General features: G+C 39.7%; 1 protein-coding gene across 1 annotated transcript in view; it reads right to left on the bottom strand.

Annotated features, from left to right (window-relative positions):
• LOC114053209 (EGF-like and EMI domain-containing protein 1) overlaps positions 1-22,982 on the bottom strand; it is a 726,964-nt gene that overhangs the window by 294,664 nt on the left and 409,318 nt on the right. The window contains exon 5 of the mRNA XM_027876127.1: positions 14,268-14,390. Within this exon, the coding sequence (XP_027731928.1) occupies positions 14,268-14,390 (123 nt within the window). The remainder of the gene's footprint in view (positions 1-14,267; positions 14,391-22,982) is intronic.

Genomic DNA, 22,982 nt, shown 5'->3' on the forward strand with positions numbered 1-22,982 from the left:
TCCCTTTTCAGTGTTCTCTTCTCCAGGCTTTTAAAAGTCCTTAGTTCCTACAATGGATCTTCACACGGCATCGTCTCTAGTCCCTTCACCATTCCAACCTCCCATGGATGCTCTCCAGACTGTTTGGGAATCTGTGACCATGAAAATAGAAAGCAGCCTCCTTTGTGGGAGCCAAAGGGCAACAGGGTCTGCTGGAGTAGTATCTGGACCTACAGTTTTGCTTTCAACTCATGTCATTATTGGTAAGGGGCAAAACCTTCTGGGAAAGATTTCTGTTTGGCAGTCTCAAACTTGTGAGGTCTATTTTTCCAGTCTTCCTCTTCCTGGCAGTACATATGGAAGATATAGCTGCCATAAATCAGTATGTTCATAATGAAATTTGAAGACTGAGCCAACTCATCTCCGGGAATGTATAGCAGTTCTATTCTCTTCCAACCCTATTCCCTTCCAAACATCCTGTTGACTACAGTTGTGTGAGTGGATTGTGATGATGTTGAAATAATTACAATGAATTATTAAGAAAAGATGGTGGGTCTCCTTTAACAAATAACCGACTTAAGGAGAAATGAATCATATTTTCCAACTTAGAAGTATAGTTTTGGTTTTGGATAATTTGTACCACCTCTACACTAGTCTACGAGGCTGGAATTTGGGGAAGAAATGAGGCTCTTCTGTTAGAGGATCCGATCAGATTAGTGGAAAACCCCAGAGATGCACTGATGCTGAAAACCCCCTTTGTCTTGGTTTTTACCAAGACAGTATCTAGCCTGAGTGAAAGAACAATTCTCAACTTGGCATTTAAAGTCCTCCACTATATGGTTCCCAACTAGCTTTCCAACTTTATTTTATATTACTCCTTTCCATGTACTCTTCTTTCCAATGAACTGGCCTGCTAAACGTTCTCTAGAAATATCATTTTATCTCTCAGCATCATGCTTTTGTACAAGCATTCTGTCATCCCTTTCCTCATCTTCCCCAAATAGAATTCCCATCTTCCTTTAAAGTCCAAACCAGGGAGCATTGACAATCTATGGCCTTTCCTAACAACACCCCTGAACCTAGGTTTAAACCCCAGCTCTTCAGGCCTAGCTATGGGCTATGTGTTTTAGTAGTATGTAAGCTCCTGGAGAGATTGGTTTTGTAGATCTATGTCCGGAACCTTGTTCAGTGCCTGGCATATGGTCTAGCTGAGCTGGCAGGTGGGAGGCAGATGCATGCTTTTTCTTTTTGGCCACAGAACCTCTCAAATCAATCACTACTAAGCATTTATTAAGTGGCTACTATATGCCAGGCACTGTGCTGGTCATTGGGGATAGAAGTACCAAGAATGACACCTCCCAGCAAACAGTTAACATTCCAGTGAGGGAGACAAGGAGCACACATCTAACTAGGTAACAATACAAGGTAGTTTGGGTGGAGGGTGTTGCCATTGGGGGGGCGGTATCCATGAAAGGCTTCATCTAGAGGATGCTGTCTGAGAGGCATCTTCAAGTCAGAGAAGGCATTTAGGAGGCAGAGGTAAGGAGGGATTGTGTTCTAAGAATTGTCAAACTGAATTGGCACGGATTAAAGGTGCCCCATAGAGATGACATCATGGATTCCTCAGGAATTATGTCCCCCCTACTAAACTATTAGCTATTTGAAGACAGGAAGGCTACTTCTGCCACTCTTCAAGTACTGGATCCAGCCTGGCATGTAGTAACTTTGTGTGTATAGGTTCCTAAAAGAAATGTGTTCCTGTGAATAGCACCCACTGTAGCAGGAGGCATGCTCAGTAAACTTGATCAATGCTTCTGTGAGGAACTCCTCTTTCATGCTTCTGGGACCGCCGTTCCTGACTCTCTGGCCTGCTTTTGTCACCATGCTTCAGCAGCTGTCCCACCCTGGAAGAGCCTTCTGCCTCTGCAACTTTCTCAAGCCAGACATCCCTCTGCCTGCATGTTCTATTCCTTTCATTGGTTATTTCCTCTAAATCATGGCCCAGGCCAATTACATTCGCTCCTTCTTTCCTCTCTTGGGCCTGCTCCTGATTCTCTGGACTTCTTTCTCCTTAAATAATACTTGTATTCCTTAATGAATACTTTTGAGGGGCAGCTAGGTGGCACAGTGGATATAACACCAACCCTGGAGTCAGGAGGACCTGAGTTCAAATCCGGCCTCAGACACTTGGCATCAGACAGCTGGACCCTAGGCAAGTTACTTAACCCCAATTGCCTCACCAATAAATAAATAAATAAAAACTTGTGAATTGATTGATTAAATGACCACTGAAGACCCTTCCAATCCTGAAATTGATAATCCCCACAAAGGATTACTATACAGAGGGATCAGAAGATAGAGCAGCTGGGTCTGGAGTCAGAAAGACCTGAATTCAAATCCAGCCTTAGGCATTTGCTAGTTGTATGACTGTGGGCAAGTCACTTAACCTCTGTTTGCCTCAGATTCCTCATCTGTAAAATGGGGATAATAATAGCACCTACCTGACAGGGTTTTTGTGAGGATCAAAAGAGGTAATATTTGTAAAGTGCTTAGCACAGTGCCTGGCTTATAGTGAGCACCATATAAATAGTTGCTACTATTATTATAGGATCATAGATTTATAGTTAGAAGGAACATCAGAAGGCATATTATCCAGTACTCTTGTTTTTTTGTTTTGTTTTGTTTTTGCTTTTTGATTAGGCAATGGGCTTAAGTGACTTGCCCAGGGTCACACAACTAGTAAGTGTTATATGTCTGAGGCCGTATTTGAACTCAGGTCCTCCTGAATCCAGGGCCAGTGCTCTATCCACTGCACCATCTAGCTGCCACCATCCAGTACTCTTGTTTTACAGATAAGGAAACTGAAGCAGAGAGGGGATGAGTGACTTGTCCTGGGTCACAGAGGTAATGGGTACCTTCAGTGGAATTTGAACTCAGCTCCTTTGACTTTAGAATCAGTGCTCTTTCCATTGTACACCCTGAATCATTATCTTCTTCAAAAATTCAGCTTCCCACATGAGGTTTATTCTTACACCTCCACTGGTTAGTGCCCTCACCACGTAATATATGTATTTTATGCATGGATATCCACGTACATATATACAAATATAATATTTACTTAACTGCCTCTATATTAATTCTCCCAATAAAATATAAGCTCTTCAAGGGAAGACAATGTTTTCTCTTTGTGTCTTCAACATCTGGCACAGTGCCTGGTATACGATAGGTGCTAAATAAATTTCTGTTAAGTGAATAAACAAATCAATGAACTTAGAGTTGGAAAAGCCTGTAGAGATCAGCTAACTTTTCTTCTTCTTTTTCAAGGTAGGGAAACTGAGGCCCAAAGGCATTATGTGGTTTGTCCAAAGCCCTAGAAATCATGATTAAAACCCAGCAGCTCTGACTGCAATATATGTTCCACTATACCATAGATGTCTCTGCTTTCAGGAAATGATTTTGCTGTGAAATATCCCTGATTGTCTTTCTGACTGATGATAGAAAACGTTTTGGTTCAGTTGTCAGAGGGGGGTTTTGAACTGAAATCTTCAGACTAGAGAGCAAGGGCTTCTTGCACTGGGGTTGATTGAAATTCACTTGAAATTCACCAGATGTTTACCTACCCACCACTCTGTGAAGAGTTCTGCCCTGGGCTAGAGGGAAATGAACAAGGCAGAGTCCCTCTCCTTTAGGAGCTTTGAACAGCCCAAAACAAAGAACTATAATATAATTTAAATAGTACAAGGTGCATAAGAGAGATGCAAAAAGCTCTGTGAAAAGGAAGTAGGTAGAGAGAGAAATGAGAAGGCAAAGCCTTGTTGAATTGAATTGTACCTAATGAGAGGGAAGAAATGGAGTTATTGAAGACGAGTTCATTTCCAGTGAACCAAGAAAGTTCAGTGTCATAGAAGGCAGAGGAGCAGAGGGTATGAAGAAGGCCTGGATGAGTTGGTGCCATTGGATACCATAGAGCACCTGAGCAGATTCAGGACTGAGAAAAGGCCACAAAACCTGGCAACCAGATGGCATTGATGATCCAGAGAGAGCAGTTTCAGTCAAACAAACAGTATAGAAGTCCAGCTACAAGTGGTTGGCACTAAACTCTTAGGGATGTTTGGAGGCGAGAAAACCTTCTCCAGTAAGCCTTAAAATGTTATAGAAACATGAGCTAATATTAGCAGAGATGAAGCAGAGGATAAGCAAAGTAGTTTCTCTATATACTTAGGTGTACAAATGCGTCGCATAAATTCTAAGTGCTTTGCAAGATCAATGGAGAAAGAAGAAATCAATGAACAGCTGAGATAGATATAGATATAGATATAGATATAGATATAGATATAGATATAGATATAGATATAGATATAGATATAGATATATACACATATAGCCTCTTCCCAGAGTAGCACAGAGGAATACATTATCAACTTTCAGAACTTGACTGTATCCATCCTATAAGTGTAGGCACTTCTGGTTGCGAATGAGGTGGGAGTCTGGGGGAGGAGTAAAAGAATATTTGAGCCCAGTTCTCCAGGTGCAATAACAGGCAACGTTACATGCCAATGGAACAGCAGGAAATTTGATTAGGTGAAATGAGATTCCCCAGGTTGGGCATTGGCCAGACAACCCAGATAAATGTGTTTAGCTTTGGTTGTAGACTTTATGTGCAGAAATTACACTTCCTGTAATGCTAGGCTCTAGAGCCAAACTGAAAGTCTACCTTCAAAGAAACAGGGAGACCGAGAAACTTCTGTGGCTCTGACATTTTAAGGAAAGACATCCATGTGTCTCAATATTCAACAGTGCATACCACATGCCTGGATTTCTGAGGAGACCATGTGCAACATCCCCTGAGTACTGTCACGCACCTAAGTTATATTTTCTTTTGATGCGATCTAATTAGAGGATAGAACGAGTCAAGTGTAGCGCTAAATGGAGGAAAGGGAGTTTTGCCTTGATCACAAACCGGTCTTGTGACTTCAGTCAGATCTCTCTCTGGACTTCAGTTTTATCATTTGTCAAACAAGCAGGGCAAATTCAATAATTTATAAGCTGCACTCCAGCTTCCAAATTCCAGGATTCATGGCCAGTTTGTGTAAGTCAACTATTTGCATGTTGAATCACATTTTCCATAAACTGGTCAACAATCAACAAGCATTAAGTGCCTACTGTGTATAGTTAGCCTTCCATTTTTGATCTAGGAAATGTGTTTTGAAAGATGGGGTGAGTGGATAGAAGTGGGTCCTCACACTTAAAAACCTGAGTAAGAGACTAGAGGACATAAATGTGCATTCTGTGTTTACTTAACTCTTTCATTCAGATCTGGCATGAACTTAACTAGATAATCAGATTTCTGAGATGTGGGGAGGCATCGTGCAAATGATTTCAAATAAAAAGTTTTGTTCCATCGACTTAGATGTAGGTTTGATTAGCTAGCTCTACTAATCCAGAGCAAATAAGATTTTAATATTTTATTATTTATTATACTCAGTGTGTCATGCTCTACCAGTAGATAATGAGGGCAAATGTTCCCTTCAAAATTCAACAAACAATATTTATATACTGTATGAAACAAAGAAAAAGGATGGCTGGTCATTGCAGCTAGTTATACAAAGAAAAAAATTAGCCTTATGGAAAATGTATATCATTAACTATATAATATATGCAAGTTAAGGAAAATATCAAAAATTCCTGTATTTAGTGATATACATATTAAGGAAAACACATATCACCAACTACAGGAGATAGAGAAAGGATGTGCCCTTGTTAGTATATCTAGTTTAATTAAATCAAAAGGAATTACTTGTCAGGCCAAATAAGGGAGGAGGCCATTCCAGAGGTGCCAAAATCCTTCTGTAAACTTAAATTTAATTTATTTAGCAATTAAGTCTTTTTGTAGCAATTAGAAAAAAAGAAAAAAGACATTGAAGAGAACCAGTCATTGACTCTAACCTTACAGTTCATCTAAGGGAAATATCTAGCACAATGGTGAATACAGAACTAAATTGAGTCAGTTATGCTCTCCTCTAAATTTACTGCAAACAAAAGTGAAGCCTTAAGTTATGTTATGGTCATTTAGACAATAACACACTGTTCTTCCTTGAAATGTGAGGGACCTGATATCAGGAAATGTTAACCTATAGAATAAATGACTATTAACATTCAAAGGGGTTCAACAGAGATTATTTCAACTGAATTGAGTTTAAAATCATTAGTTAGGTACCTACTAGGTATCAATCAATAAGTATTTATTAAATACCTATCATGTGCCAGGCACTATGCTAAGTGCTGGGGATACATAGAAAAGCAAAAAGTAGCCTGTGCCTTCAAGAAGCTAACAGTCTAATGGAGAGAAAACATGTAAATAAGTAGGTATATGCACTTTCTTTCTTCTCTATTGTATGTATATATATATATTGTATTCATAATACATACTCATACTCTTTCTTATTTTAACATTCTAGGTACTAGGTACTGGGGTTGGGGGTAGTATGATACCTCTGAGAATACCAGCAGATTTCCCATCTTGTTTCCCTGCCTTGGCACTGGCTGTGTGCCATGAATTGGAAGAGATATACATACATACATATATGCATATACATATACACACAGAAAGAGAGAGGGAGAGAGAGAGAGAGAGAGAGAGAGAGAGAGAGAGAGAGAAGGTAATTTCACAGAAGGCATGAGCAACTTAGGCGATCAAGAAAAGCCTCCTGTAGTTAGAAGATGGGTTTAGAGGTGAGTCTTAAAGATATTCAGGGAAACTGAGAGGCAGAGAGGTGAGAAGGCAGAAAATTTCAAGTGATACCTGATACCTAGAACCTAGAACTTTAGAGTAAGGTACGCCTTAGAAGCCATTTAAATCATAGGATCATAGCTTTAGACCTACACAGGACCTTTTGAGTTACTTAATCCCAACCACCTCATTTTACAAATGAGAAGCCAAAAGCCTGAGGCAAGGTTTGAACCCAGATCTTCCTTGCTCTAATTTGCTGTGTATCTACTGTGTATTGGGATACAAATAAAAGCAATCCAAGGTGTTTATATTCTCATGGGAGAAGATATCAAATAAAAAGGGATCTGAAAAGCACTCTGTGTGTGTGTGTGTGTGAGTGTGAGTATGTGAGTGTGAGTATGAGTGTGTGTGAGAGAGTATAAATGTGAGTAGGAGTGTGAGTTTGAGTGTGGTGGGGGCAGGAGGCATGTGGACATTGTGTAGAGTGGCTAGAGAATGATAGGTAGGGTTGGTTTGGGAAAAGTTGAAGTGAGAGCTCACTCTCTATCTTCCCAGGGGAAGCGTTTGAGCTTCTGGTGGAGGGAGCTGAGGATGACAGCCATAGCACAGGCAGAACACAGTGGAGTTGGGAAGAGACATGAATGTTCCTTTTTGACCACTTTGTTTCACAGATGAAGAAAGCCAGCCCCAGAGAGATGAAACTGAAGGTCCAGTTTGGTCATCTAACTGCCCATTTGCTGGCCTTCCAACTCTATCTCACTGCTCTCTTGTTTTCAAGAACAGCTAACGAAGAAACTAGGTACTTGAAACTATGTCATTGAAAAGGGTTTCACCCAAATTAAAGACAGGCGAAAGAATTTAGCTAACTATGCAAATCAGATGACTGCCATCCTTTCCAGCCCTTATTCATGTGGAAATACCCAACATGTGGTTAAAAATTGGTCTGTATTTATGAAAGCAATCTTAGGAAGGTGAACAACATTTATCTTTATTAAAAATGAAAATATTATTAAAAGCCTTTTCAAATGATTATTTTATCCCATTCATAAGCGGTGCCCAATGTTTGTCCTCTGAATAACTCGAAATAGCGTTTACTGTAAATGACCAATAAACATGAATCAGTCGTCCCTGTTCTCCCTTCAATTGGTCTAGCTCATTTGCAGTCTTTCTTCCCCCATATAAAGTACCTTGAATTTCCAAACAAGCCCAAACATTTGAAGTTCAATTACATATTTAAGCAAATATGAGAGTAATACCTACTGTGTTGTGGAGCATACAGAATCACTGGTGAGGAGAACCTCCCTGCCAGATAATCACTTATGGAAATTACAAGATGATGGCAATAAAGTAAATGTGAGGCTGTGGTTGGGTTTATTCTTGGGTCTGCAGCAACATGAGGTAAAGCGAAGCGGCCCCTTTATGGGAAAAAGTTCCAGTCAAACAAAACACTCACCTTACTCTTCTTTGATTCAACTTAATTACATGAAAACCCCCAAAATATTTATTAAGCACGTGTTATGTACAAGATATTGCACGTAGGGCTGAGAATTTTTTTTGGTGGATCTAGGGTAAGGCTGGTAAAGGGGGCTCTTTTTTTCCTGAGGGCTTCACATAAAAAGACAAAAGCAAAACAGTTCTTGCTTTCAAGGTGCTTACATTCTACTTGAGGCATATAGGTAGACAGACATACAAACAGACATGTCAATATGCATGTAAATAATTTATATTCAAAGTTATGTAAAGTAATTTCAGAAATGAGAACACTAGCAACTGGGGCTAGGGTGAGTATCAGGATAGACTTTATGGTTGCCTCCTGAACTGTACTTTAAAGAAATCTCAGGAATCTTAAGATTGGAAGTGAAGAGAGAATATATTCCAGACATGAGAAACTACAGGGCCAAGGCACGGAGAGGCAGGATATTCAAAGAACTGTATTGATTGCAGTTGACAGACCAGTTTGATTGGACAAGAGAATATGTGGTGTGAGTAATGTAAAATCAGACTAGAATGGTGGGTGGGAGGCAGACTGCAGAGAGCTAGTTGGTGAAAAAGATAGTCAGGAAGAGCTAAGCTAGAATCCTGCCTCACATACTAGCTGAGTGCCCCTGGGTAAGTCTTTAGTTTCTTGTCTCAGTTTCCTCATCTAGTAAATGAGGATAATAATAATAATAATAATAAAAAAGCATCAACCTCTCAGGGTTGCTATGAGGATAAAATGAGATTACATGTGTGTATAGGCATACATACAAACATATAGTGTGTATATTTGTATTATACATATGCACATATATTGTTTCACAAATCTTAATAAATGTTAATTAATTTGTGTTTCATTTTAGAGACAAGAGAAGACCAGTAAAATATCTAACACTACTATTCTCTGCTACCAGTAACCTTAAGGAAAGCAAAGGAAGGTGCAGTTAGATGGAGCAGTAGATAGAGCTCCTCCAACCTTGGAGTCAGGAGGACCTGAGTTCAAATCTGGCCTCAGTCACTTGACACTTACTAGCTGTGTGACCCTGGGCAAGTCACTTAACCCCATTGCCCAGCCAAACAAACAAACACCTTTAAACCACCTTTAAAAAAAGAAAAGGAAAGGAAGCTACTTGACTAACAATGCAATAAACATTGATTAAGGATTTGGAACATGCTAGGTACCATGCAGGGGCCTGGACAGACAAAGACAAAATTAGAAACAGTCCCCACCTAGCCACAGTGAGCCTATGCTCTACTTGTCTAAGAATATTGAGAAAACTGATTATTCTCTTCAGGGCCCAGGCTCCCTAAATTCATTTCTTTTTTGAGATTGATCAGGAAATGAAGCAATGAGGACACACACATATACACATATGCATTTACAAATAAATTATATATAAGCATATAAATATATTACATACAAATATATAAGATATTAATAAACAAATCTATGTTATATTTTAAACAGGAGTACCCCCTCCCCCCCAACTGAGACAAACACCATGGGTTGATATCAACCCGATGAGGGAAAAGAGCCAGTTGTCTGGATCAAGAAGACAGCACTGGGTGGTCATGGCCAGGACCCATTTCCTGGTTTCCCACCATGTTTTTGTTTTTGCCTGGTAGTTTGTTCTTAGAATGCTATTTGTGTTTCAAAAGTTCCAGCACCTTCATGATCTTGACCTTAATCTGTCACAACGGGCACCAGCTGAAATAAGGCTATGACAGTTACTTCTCTAAACCACTTGACAAAGAACAGGGATGACATCACCACTCACTCTAATCAAAGTCAGGCAAAGAAATGTAGAAAGGTGCTACTCTGGTGCCAAGGTACCCACTTCGGGGTCATCTCTCCCCCTCCCCATCTCCATTTCAAGGATCTGATGTGAAACTCTCAAGCCAAATGTCATGGTTCTGTTATCACAGTGCAAATCTTCTCTGGGACTGTGCTTCTAGAGAGGTCACTGGGCCAGACCATGAACTAGCTACTGGGGAAATGCAGAACACACACCCACACCCACATCCACACTGACCCAAACATATACACACACATAAACTAGTTCACCACCCCCATTCACATTCACACTCCTCCACTCACACACCCAACCACCCCCCCACACACACACTTACCCATCCATATGTATATATACACCCACCTTTTCCACTCACCCATATACCCACAGAGACTCCCCCAACAAACCACATAGACCCACTCATACCTACCTACCCCCTACACTCACCCTCACACTCCACCACACACTCACCCATATATGTACATACAGACTCACCCACCCTTCCATATGACCCCTCCACATCCAACACCCACCTACCCACTCACACCCATCTACATCCCCCCCCAATCACATGTACACATACACAAGCACACATATATACACATTCATTGAGAGCTACAGAATGCTCTTACTGGCTGTAAGACATTCAGCACCATATCCACCACCACTCAGGGACAGAGGAGGAAAAGCCACTTTCCCCAGAGATGCTGCTACTTCTTCTAGGAGACTCATTTGGCCTTTCACTCCCTTACTTTATCACTTGTGTCATGATTCTCACTAGGCTGTATTGATCTGACTGGGGCACACCAATGTTAAAGGCAGGACAACTCGACACTGTTCTTTCCTGACCAAGGGAATGTCTGAAACTCATGTCTAAGATGCAGCTCCGGATAGGTTTCACTTTTTCTGTTGACTTTGAGAATCCTTGACCCTAGGGAAGGATGAGTTATGAAGGATGTCTGAGGAAGAGGAACCCATGGCCTCCCCTTCATTAGGAAACAGACCTTGGAGAGCTCAAAACCCCTGGAAGAGTCCAAAATCTGACTGATGGACCAAATGGCACCATCACAAAATTCAAAGATTTTGGAATTAGAGGGTCCTAAGAGACTTTAATCCCACTCACTCATTTTACAGATGGATAATTAAGTACTGAAGCTCTTAGGCATACTGATTCTTCTAAAAGATCTAGGTTCTTTAAGGCTTAAATTATTTTGTGTTAGGAATGGGAAAACAAAACAAAATAAAATTTGCGTTTCTAGGGGAAAAGGAAGCTAATTGCTTTTAGTCCCCTTGTGGGAGGAGCCACAAGTCCCCCAGATGTTATGCCTAGTGCTGCAAAGACCCTGACTTCAGCCTGACTTATTGACAGCTCCTTTCTTTTGCATGCCTAGACAGATCTTTCCCCTGGATCTCTCAGATCCTACTCACAGATCTGAACCGTCTCTATTCTGAACAATTGGGCCATACCTCCAGCTGCTAGTGTGAGCCACCTGCTAAGTTCTCTACTGGTCAATGACACTGACTCAGGACCGAGCTCTGGAAGAAAGGGAGGGATGAGATTCCTTGAGGCCACTGAGGGGAAACATTTTCAAAAGGAATGATGACATGACACAAATCAAATGAAGTCGAGGAGATCCGTGTTTTAGTATCATTCATAACAAAGACAGCCAGTGATAGTCAACACCAATGGGGTAGCTTGAAAGAAGAAATAGACCTTGGGTAAAGTGGATGTTGCACTGGACCAACAGTCAAAGGACCTGAGTTCAAATCCTGTCTCTGCTATTTACTACTTTTGTGCCTTGGGCCAATCAATTAAACTTGTTAAGCCTCAGTTTCCTCTTCTGTAAAAAAGAAGGGGTTGGATTAACTTCTCTCTAAAGTTGTTTCTACCTCTAAATCTAATGATTCCTTAATTTATTCATCAAGTATTTATTAGACACCTACTATGTGCTGGGCATTGTGCATATAAAAGCATACATCTGCCTTCCAGGAACTTCACATTCTATTCATTCATTCATTTATATTTTTACATATTTATTTATCTAGAACTTAGCATAGTGGCTGGCATATAGTAGGTGCTTAATAAATGTTTATTGATTGACTATAGGGGGAACAAATATGGACAGAGATAAGAAAGTATCAAATCTATACAAAGTAAATACAAATGATTTGGGGGTGGGGCACTAATTGCTGGGGAAACAAACCAATCTTGGAATGGATCTAAGAATTTTTTCTGGAAGAATGTTACAGTGGAAAGAAAATGGACTGGAGTCATCGGACCTGGGTTCACATCCCACTTCTGAGGCTTACACCTGTGTGGCAAGTCAGTTGCTTCCAGTTTGGAGGCCTGTAAAATGAGGGGATTGAACTAGACGCCCCCCCCCCAGGACTCTGTTCCCTCTGGCATGAGGAGCCTCTGATTCTCTGAGCTGGGGGTGAAGGGTAGTGTAGTGCAGTCATGGGAGACAGACTGCCTAAAGGCAAGTTGATGCATGATGGGATGTCATGTGGGGGGCCCAGGTTGTAGGCTTGTTTGGCTGGAACCAGGACCATGTAAACAGAGCAAGTGCTAAGGAGGCCAGGACTGGTGATACCATCTGTATCAGATGGAAGTCAGTCAACAACTTTGTTAATTACCTGCTGGGTACTTACTATGAACTTACTAGCTGCATTCTGTTAAGCTTTGGGGATTCAAAGATAGTCCAAGACAGTCCTTGCTTTCCAGAAGCTCACAGTCTAATGGGAGAGACAACATACAAATAACTATAGACAAATGTATGGGATAAATTGGAGATAATCACCAGAGGGAAGGCACTCCAGTGAAGGGAGACTGGGAAAAACTTCCTGCAGAAGAGGAAATATTAGCTTGGACTTGAAGGAAGCCAAAGAAGACAGTTGAGGAAGGAGAGGATTCCATGCATGTCCCTGTTTGAGCTCTTTTCTTTACAATGAAGGGGAAGGAAATGCCTTAGATGACATTCTCAGGTGAACTCACCTTCAGTCTTGGGCCAAATTTTCCAGATGACATTTCCCACAGTGATTCATTTGTAATGAACCCAGTTCTCAGATCATCCCTGGAACTCCCTGGCATACACAAACAAAGGAAACCTCTCCTCTCCTTCATAAGGATTCCAGGGCAACCTGCTACGCTACCGGAGACAGATGGCATTGCTATTGTGACTGAAGGTTCACTGGGTCAGCACGAGCTTCCAATGGAAACAGAAAGTGCCTGCATGGTCTATTTTAACAAGTGACATTGTGAGGAGCAAACTTCAAGGATCCGTGCAGGGCAGAAAGGAGAAGGAATCCTGGAAACAGCTCCTCAATGTACTTGCTACCACCTAATGACCAGAGCCCTGTTTCACCCTGCTGTCCAGACATGGTACCCCAATGCTGTGATAATTGCTCAAGTCCAGCCAGAAACAAGGTGGCAGCTTTGACAGTCACTAGCACATACCCTTAATTATCCCCCTAGGGGTGTGATTATCTGCACCTGCCCCAGGCTGCTAGCTTGGCTTCCCTGTCCAGTCAGACCTAAACACACAAAGATGCTCTGATGCTGCCTTTGGGGGGTGGGGATGGGGATGGCAGCTAATCCAGAGCTCTCAGAGACTCTGTTTACTAGAGTTTTTTTTTGGGGGGGGCATCATCACTATAGACATCCTTCCTTAGAGGAGTCCAAGAGAGGAGGAATTCAGAGCTATCCCACTTTCTTCCTTTTGGGTAGCCAACAACCAAACTTAGATAGGAAAGGGAGGGAAAGACTTAGGAAACAGGAGGATGCCAATGAGGTTTGGTAAGAGTTAGCTTAGGAGACACATTGCTATTGACAGAGGCAGCTTCAAGCGGGAGAATCTTTCCCCTCCTCCCTTTGGCTAATTTTGTACCCTTATAATCCCAGACTTGACATCTATGAGTATTTTATCATAAGCATTATTTTCACCTTAGAACTAAATGAAGCACTTTCAGAAAACAGGCACTTTACTGAGGGAATTCAATGCACGATTGAAATTCTGTAATCAGTACATGACACAACCAAGCCCGACTCTAATCATATGTTTCTCATAATAAGCTGTTTGAAGTGTTCTTAGGGTTACAATTTTATAATCTAGACATGAGAGGAAGATCTGCACCCTTGACAACACGGAGCAGAGGTACTCCAACTGGAACGGGATTAAAGGCATGCTCCAGCACCCCCCTCCCCAAGCCACCCCCAACCTGCTGTGTCTGCATTAGGAAGATGTTCTCCGTTGGCTTATCAGCAAGCAGGCAGAACTGAGTGTTGTTACCTTTGCAGCCTTTTCCATCTTCTTTCAGTTTCTGGCCAGCTTGGCATTTGCAGTAATAGCTGCCAATTGTATTACAGCACCGGTCCTGACAGCCACCATTGTCAATGGCGCATTCGTTCACATCTGCAGAAGAGTGGGGAAGAATTAACTCCTGGCAGGGAGAGATCCAGAGAGAACCTGACAGGTTGGGATCCAGATGGAGCCAGGCAGGTTAGGACCCAGACAGAACTTGGCAGGGAGGGACAAAGAGAGCCTCTTCTAAAATAGAAGAAATAAGGTCGTTTCTCTTCTACTAATGTTTTTTTTCAGATAGCTTGAAAGAACTTGGAGGTCTCTAGTGGAGGGGCCTAGGGATCTGTCGCCAGCTCTAAACTGATGTTTCTATCAATGATTTGAAAAAAAAAAAACCTGACAACTTAAGTGTGTGTATGACATAATGTTGAGAAGAATAGATAATAGGTTGGATGGCAGAATTAGGTACCTAAGAGATTTTAGAAAGCTGGTATAATGGACTGTATTTCTCATAATACTAACTGACATTTAAAGAATTTTTCAAAGTCTGCAAGGCAATTTACATATAGTATCTTGTTTGAGCCTTATGAACACACACAAATGCACACACACATACATGCATGCATGCACACATACACATACACACACATACCATAACCCTTATTAGGTAGATGGTGGAGTTATTATTTTTCTCATCTTACAGAAGAGGAGACAAGCTCAGAAAGGGAGATTCCCTTGCCCATGATTCCACAGTCAGTGAATATAAGAAATGGGATTGAAAACTATTTCATCTTGACTTCAAATTTGATCCTTTATCTATTCTATCTCACTGCCTTTTCCAAACTAATGGATGCAATTTAGTGTGGAAAAGTGCCCCAAGTCCAATAGGTTAATAGATAGGTTCCTCCTATCGATTCTAATTCTTACTTACAACATCACCAATGTGAAAATATGCTTAATAGGAATGAAAATGTATAGCCTATATCAGATTGCATGGCATCTTGGAGAAGGAGGTGGGGAGGGAGTGGGAGAAAAATTTAAAACTCAAAAGCTTATCGAAGTGAGTGTTGATAAATCAAAATAAATTAATAAAAAGTGAAAAAAAAGAATTACTTGCAAAAAAAAATCTCAAAAAAACCTCCACTTATGTTCTAATGACTATGACCAACAGTCAATGTAAATAATCAATTGCTTAACAATTTTTAAATTCTCTCTCCTGGATCTATTTTCCAGGTCAGTTGTTTTTCCAATGAGATATTTCACATTGTCTTCTATTTTTTTTTCATTCTTTTGGCTTTGTTTTACAATTTCTTGATTTCTCATAAAGTCATTAACTTCCATTTGCTCCATTCTAATTTTTAAGGAAGTATTTTCTTCAGTGAGCTTTTGGACTTCCTTTTCCATTTGGTCAATTCTGCTTTTGAAGGCATTCTTCTCCTCATTGGCTTTTTGGACCTCTTTTGCCATTTGGGTTAGTCTATTTTTAAGGTGTTATTTTCTTGAGTATTTTTTGAGTGGAATCAATTGCTCAGGTGCAAGATGGGAGAGAGTTGGTTCAACAATTGTTCATGTGAAAACGATGAGGGTATTGGGGGAATGGCATGTTCAATGAATGAAGAATATGATATGGCAGTCAATAAAGCTAGTAAGATTTTTAGCTGCATCATTGAACGAAAGTGTTCAGAAGAAGGGCTTTCTCTTTTTTGTGTCATGGATTCCCACCCCATGTGTTAGTCTGGCAAAACCAGTGTATGAACTCCTTCTCAGAATCATATTTTTAAATGCACAAAATAAATTACAAATTGACTCAAAGGTTAGTGAAAATGAAAGATGTAATTACTTTCTTCCTCCAAGTTCATGGACACCCTGGAATCTATCTGTGTACCCTTTGTAGGTCCAGGTTAAGAAACCCTCGTTCAGAGTAATAGAGACTATACCGCTATAATGTGCTCTGGTCAAGCTACATCTGAAGTATTCTATTTGTTGAGAAGATCAAATGAGATAATATATGTATGATGCTTTGCAAACCTTAAAACACTATACAAGGTATCCCAAAAGTTTTTGTCAAGTTCTAAGCTATTAAACTTACACTCTGTAGGAATAATAATAATCATTATTAGTTGTTGTTTAGTTGTTTTATTTGTGTCCAATTCTTTGTGACCCCATTTGGGGTTATCTTGTCCAAGACACTGGCGTTTCCTTCTCTAGCTCATTTCACAGATGAGAACACTGAGGCAAACATATTTAGTGACTTCAGAGTGACACGGCTAATAAGTGTCTGGGGCTAGATTTGAACTTAGGTCCTCCTGACTCCAGGGGCAGCACTCTATCCACTTCCACCCACCTGCCCTTATTTTTGTGATAGAAATTGCCAAATTGGAGCCTTTTAGAAAAGGATGATGAGGATAATGAGAAGACTTAGGGGTTTACCATATTAGAATCTATCAAATGACTTCAAGGATTTTCATTCAAGGGACAGCTAGGTAGCATAGTATAGAGCACTGGCCCTGGAGTCAGGAGGACCTGAGTTCAAATCCAGTCTCAGACCACACACTTGACACTTAGTAGCTGTGTGACCCTGTGCAAGTCACTTAACTCCAATTGCTTCACTCCCCCCCCCCCCAAAAAAAGGATTTTCATTCAATTGTGCTGGGAATGATTAGGCTGAGGAAGAGAAGGTTCAGGGGTAACCTGCGAGCAAAGTCTGTAAATGGGAAGAGGTGCTAGATGGCTCTACTTGGTCTCAGAGAGCTGAACTAGGAGCAGGATGTTAAAGGTACAACCAGGTAGATTTTTTGTAAAATACAAGGGGAAACAAACTAACAAACAAACAAAAACCTGTCTCATAATGTGAGCCATACCAAAGTACCATGAGATGCTTTAGAAGGTAGTAATTTTTCCTCCCCAGAGAGCTTTCAGCACAGGTTGAGATGAATTACCCCTTGGTAGAAATGTCTCTGATTTGGCAGGGACACTTAACTAGATGAACTATGAGTTCTCTTCTAATTCTAATATTCTGTAAAATGACAAAAGATTTTCAGTGGTGGTGGGAGGGTAGGAACTCACCATCTGAGATATGTGAAATATGATCTTTCCATGCAAATACCTAGGGTGAGTCAATAGATGTTGTTACCTTGGGAAGGGAACTGGGAATTTTTCCTCCAAATAATCTCAGAAACAGGTTCATGTTAAGGTTTATGAATATATAATAGCTGACATTTTACAATACTCTGAAGTTTGCGAAACACTTTGCATATACCATCTCCTTTGATCTTCACACTAACCCTATGAAGTAAGTACTACAGACATTAGAAGTCTCTTTGTACAATTCAAGAAAGTATGCTTCAATGCCTAGACACTTAGCTCACAGCACAGTCCTTTGAAGATACTTTCCATAGTTAACTTGAGCAGAGACTTCAAATTCCTTCTTTCAATGACTTGAAGTTAATGACACTTTCAATAAAAAAATACTACAACCAAAGGAGAGTGGAGTCTGGAATAGTAATCTAATTGATGAAAGTAATCTTTATTTTGCACCCCACCCCCAACCTCCTATGCCAAACAATCTAACTGTTAGCACAAGAGGAAAGGCAATGCAGTTGGAGTTAGAAGATGGATGGGAATAGGTGTGGTTCTTCTAGGAAATTGACTGGTGCTCTCCAAGCATGTTTTAGCCATAAGGCGGCATCTACAGTGTGGGTATTTTCATACTTTGGTCTCGAAGTTATCCCATTAAATTATGTAGCTGACAGTAATTGCTTAGGAATAAGCCCAGGATAGTAATGATGCTGCAGCTGGTATATAGTAACTAACACAGGAGCACATATTCAGAGCTGGAAGGATCCTTCCATATAGTCCATATAATTTATTCGCCTCATTTTTATAGACGTGGAAACATAATCAGTAATTTGCCAGATCCCCTGAATCCAAAGATGTAGTGATCTTTCCAGAATCCTGCTTTAATGACAAACTTTAAAGCCTGCAAAACACATACACACATATACAAGTGTGCATATATACACCACATATATAATATAGATGTATATATACATCAATATGCACATATATGTATATGTATATACAATACATGTGTATATATACATGTATTTATATATTTATAGATGTCATTTGACCCTCAGAACAACCCTGTGAGGTAAGTACTAAAGATATTATCATTGCCAATTACAAATAAGGAAACTGTGGCAGAAAAGTTAAATCACTTTCCCTGGGTCATATAGTAAGAGGCCGAGGTCAGTTTCTAAACCAGGCCCTCTGAACTACAAGTTCTGGAATTTATCTACTTTCTGAGAATATTTTTGAAAGCCCCATGGGGTAAATATTATTGTTATTATTATTGTTATTTCCATTTTACAGGTGAGGAAACTGAGCCTCTGAGAAATCAAGCAAGTGGCCATGGTCACTTGAATAGTGTCTGAAAAGGGATTTGAATTCATCTCTCTTGATGCTAATCTAGGACTTCTTCCTCTAATTTATTAAGTGGGTCTGTAGCTCTCTTCCTCTGCTAACAAATTATTGTAGTATACAATGATCATTTATCTTTTGGAGAAGATAGTCCAGAATAATGGGGCTAAAAGGCAGACAACTTTACCTTTGTTGTCCTTACTTCTTGACATGACATTCTGTCACATCAATTTTTTTTTAGCGCAAAGCCTGTGTTTAATTAACTTTTCATTTTTTAAAAAAATGGAAGATACCAAGGCTATTTTTTTTCTAGTTCGTAGATAAAGGTCTTAAGGTTCTTCGGTATTAGAACAGCCAGTGATGGCAAAAACTGATTGCCTCCAATGCAATCCATTTCCTATTAACAATGGAGTGGCAACGTACCCAGCTTCATTCAATCAGTCCTCAAATACCTCATGCTTGAGAAGTCAACATGGGATCTGGAAGTTTCTTATCCTCTGGGAGGCTCTTAAGATTCCACTGATTACTATAAAAGGTCCTCGAGACAGTGTTCTAGGGGCTCCTGTGGGTTTGGAGCTGCTCTCTAGACTGTAATCACAAGAGGATGTGAGGCAGTCTAAACACCCCCATGACCAGCAGCAGACTCTCACCGATCTGCCACCTGTGAACATCAATCATTCTACTTGGTGGCAGTTTCTGAAGGCAGCTAACAAGGACCATCACAGTTGAGAAACAGAGGCATGGTGCATTTCATCCATATGGCTAATCTGGATACTTCACAGAATCATTTAATACAAGAGCTGGAAGGGACCTCAGAAACCCCCCAGTCTAAATGGAACATGAAAAAGCCTTCCTCTACAATTTGCCTGACAAGTGGTCATTAGATCTCTGTTTGAAGACTTCTACTGAGCAGCCTATTCCACTTTTCAATACCTTTAATTGTTTTTGTTGTTGTTGTTTTCCCCTAATGGCAAGCCTACATGTGCTTCTTTTCAACTTCTACCCATCATTCTTAGCTCTGGAACCAAGTAGAACACATATAATGACACAGGTAAGTAGCTGGACAATTAACTGGCATGGTGCAAGACTTAAGAGTCAGAAAGACCATAGCTTGAATACTGCTGCAGACTAGCTATATGATCTTAGGCAAGTCACTTAACCACTGTTGGCCTCGGTTTGCTCATTGTAAAAGGGGGATAAAAATAACACCTACTTTTCAGGGTGGTTGTAAGAATAAAATCTTTTCTATAAAAATACTATTAGTATATACAAGATGACCTTTAAAAAACTTCAGTATACATATAGATACATAAAATTAGCAGACATTAATTTTCTTTCCCACCCCCTTTTTCTCTTTTTTATTACTTATTTTCCCTCCCACTGCCCCCTCATTGGAAAAAAAGGAACAGAAAAACCCTTGTAAAAATATGTATAGTCAAGCAAAACAAATTCCTGCACAGCCATGTCCAAAATACATTTCATCAAGCATCGTAAGTCCATCTCCTCTGCCAAGAAGCATTTTATAATCATTCTTCTGCAATTGTGGTTGGTCATTGCATTGATCAGAGTTTTTAAGTTCTCCTTTAAATACGTTTCCATTCGTCAATATCATTCCTAAAACATAGTGCTTTGAAATTGGACATTCTACTATAGATGAGATTCACCAAGGAAGAATACAATGGAATCTCTGTGGTCCACTGGATGATTGAGTGCTGGACTTGGAGCCAGGAAAATCTGAGCTCAAATCTGGCTTCACATTCTTACTAGCCATCTGACCCTGAGTAAGTCACTTCATTTCTCTAGGCCTCAGTTTCCTCATCTATAAAATGAGGGAGTTTGACTCAAAAATGAGGGAACAGGCCTCAGAGGTTCCTTTGAGTTTTAAATCTAGAATCCTATGATTGTTCTGGATTTTATGTTCCTATCATGGTAGTACAAGACCACTTTGGATCTGGGGGCTGTTTCTCCACGGAATTCACTCATATCAAACCTGTCATGCATTAAAATCCCTTCATAATCCTTTACACATAAGTTATTGTTTAGCTTTGCCTCCTCATATTATACTTGTTTAGTTGATCTTTTCAGCTCAAGTAGGACTTTACATTTATCTCTATTAAATTTCACCTTTTTAGAGTCAAGCCATTGTTTTAACTTGCTTTCAATTCTAGCAAATCCCTGGTGCATCTTAAGTGTTTAATAAAGTCTTGTTGACTGATCCTTATGTTGAGGAATTGGCATGCTGTGTTCTTTTTATTTTTTTTATTATTATTTTTTAGCAAACGGTTTTCAAATAGGAATTGCGTCACTTAAGTACAATTTATATGTGAGTCAAAAGGCATCACCCATACTATATTGAGGTAGCTCAAAAGAAAAGTGAGATCTGCAGATTTAGAGACATCTCCCTCCCAAATGGTTATATGGACTATTTGTGCCCAAGCTGTGGTAGAGCTTTCCAAGCTTATGTTGGTATGATCAGACACAGCCAGAAATACCGCTCATTGACCCCAATATTGTGATGTCATTTTGGTCCTCTTTGGGCACCAAGGACAAACAATAACAAACAACCACAACAATAACAACAACAACAAGGAATCCCTTCATTCATTGTGTTTGTATCGCTAAGGCTCCCAGCTAAAGTTCCTAGCCTGGTGTATAGTAATTACTTTGTCAATGCTTTTTGATGGATCAATTGATTGATATTGAAATTATTTTTGTGAGAGAGTTCAGCACTTGTTTTTTTATTTTTTTAAATTGAGGAAAACTTCAAAAAAGGGTTTTTTATGGTTGAGAAGGAACTTTAATAGTATGAGGTACCTGAAATGTCATTCAAATCTGAAACTGGAGTAAGATTTCCCCTTTTTCTCTATATTTAGAGAAAACCAAGGCTGTAAATAGCTTTTAGCAGTAGCATTGTTTGGTTGATAAGAAAACTTTAGGGTTAGATTATAAATCAAAAAGGTAAGACAAATTATACTTTTGAAATGATGCTGGGTAGAAGTCAAAGAATAAGTTGTAGTAGTGGATTTTTTTATGAGTAGCTCTCCTTTGCCATTTAGTTTATCCTAAACTTAAATTTTTTTACAAACAGTAGTGATCCATGACTTACAACCATGTGACATCATGGAAAAATATTGATATTTTCAGGGGCAGACCTCTGTTCCAAGGAAAAACTTGGATTCACTAAAGCACTTTGCAATTTCTCAAAGGTGGTCAAGCCTTCCCTGCCATCTCAGTCTCAGACCTATGTGAAAAAGGATAAACTCTCTAGATTGTCTGTATGATTGACTGCTATAGTATGGAGAGTAGCCAATCATTATTCATTTGGTTTTTTTTTTCTTATGTGACTATCTAGGTGAAATTAAATTGAGTGATTATGAATCATGTTTGAGAAGTTATGTAATATTCCAGGATCACCTCAATGAGACGTTCATTTAGTGTTAGATTCTCTTATTATCAATTTGGACAAGATGGATTGTAAGGATTCACTTAAGAGTTACCTTTTCCTACATCCCTTACCTTAAAACAAAAGGACAGGAAAACAGTTTAAGCATGCCCACTGCCTTTAGCCCTTGAGTAAGATATACATATACTTGAGGCAAAATGGACCACGTAGACCAACTGTCATTATATTGGCCAATTACGGAAGAGAAGCCCCAACACTAATTTTACTGGGTGTACAATCTTCTTGGTTCAGATATATACCTTGAAAACCTTCAAGATAAAAACCAGTACTTATACATATTTTCTCTCTTTAAAAAGATAGAACTCTAAAAATATATTTTAACAGAGTAGCATACCCAGACCAAAAAAAATCAGGAAGCAATGGAATACAGGTCCATTTCATCCCTATTACTGGTATGAGATGTCTGGGATGCCATTCAAATATGAAACTGGGTTGAAATCTTTGCTGTTTCTCTTTCTGTCAATAAAACTAAGACTGTGAATGGCCTTGAGCAGTTCTGTTGTCTGACTGATAAGGACATGTCACAATGTGATTGTAAAGCAAAAAGGCAAGACCAACTATCCTTAGAAAATGATACTGAATGACCCTAGTTTTCTAGGATTTGAATTTTTTAGAAACTGAGAATCTCAACATTGGAAAATACTTACAATCCATCTTGTCCAAATTGATAATAAGAGAATCTAACACTAAATGAACGTCTCATTGAGGTGATCCTGGAATATTACATAACTTCTCAAACATGATTCATAATCACTCAATTTAATTTCACCTAGATAGTCATATAAGAAAAAAAAACTAAATGAATAATGATTGGCTAC

This window comes from Vombatus ursinus, unplaced genomic scaffold, assembly GCF_900497805.2.
Source record: "Vombatus ursinus unplaced genomic scaffold, bare-nosed wombat genome assembly UNPS02014810.1, whole genome shotgun sequence".
Classification (NCBI taxonomy): Eukaryota; Metazoa; Chordata; class Mammalia; order Diprotodontia; family Vombatidae; genus Vombatus; species Vombatus ursinus.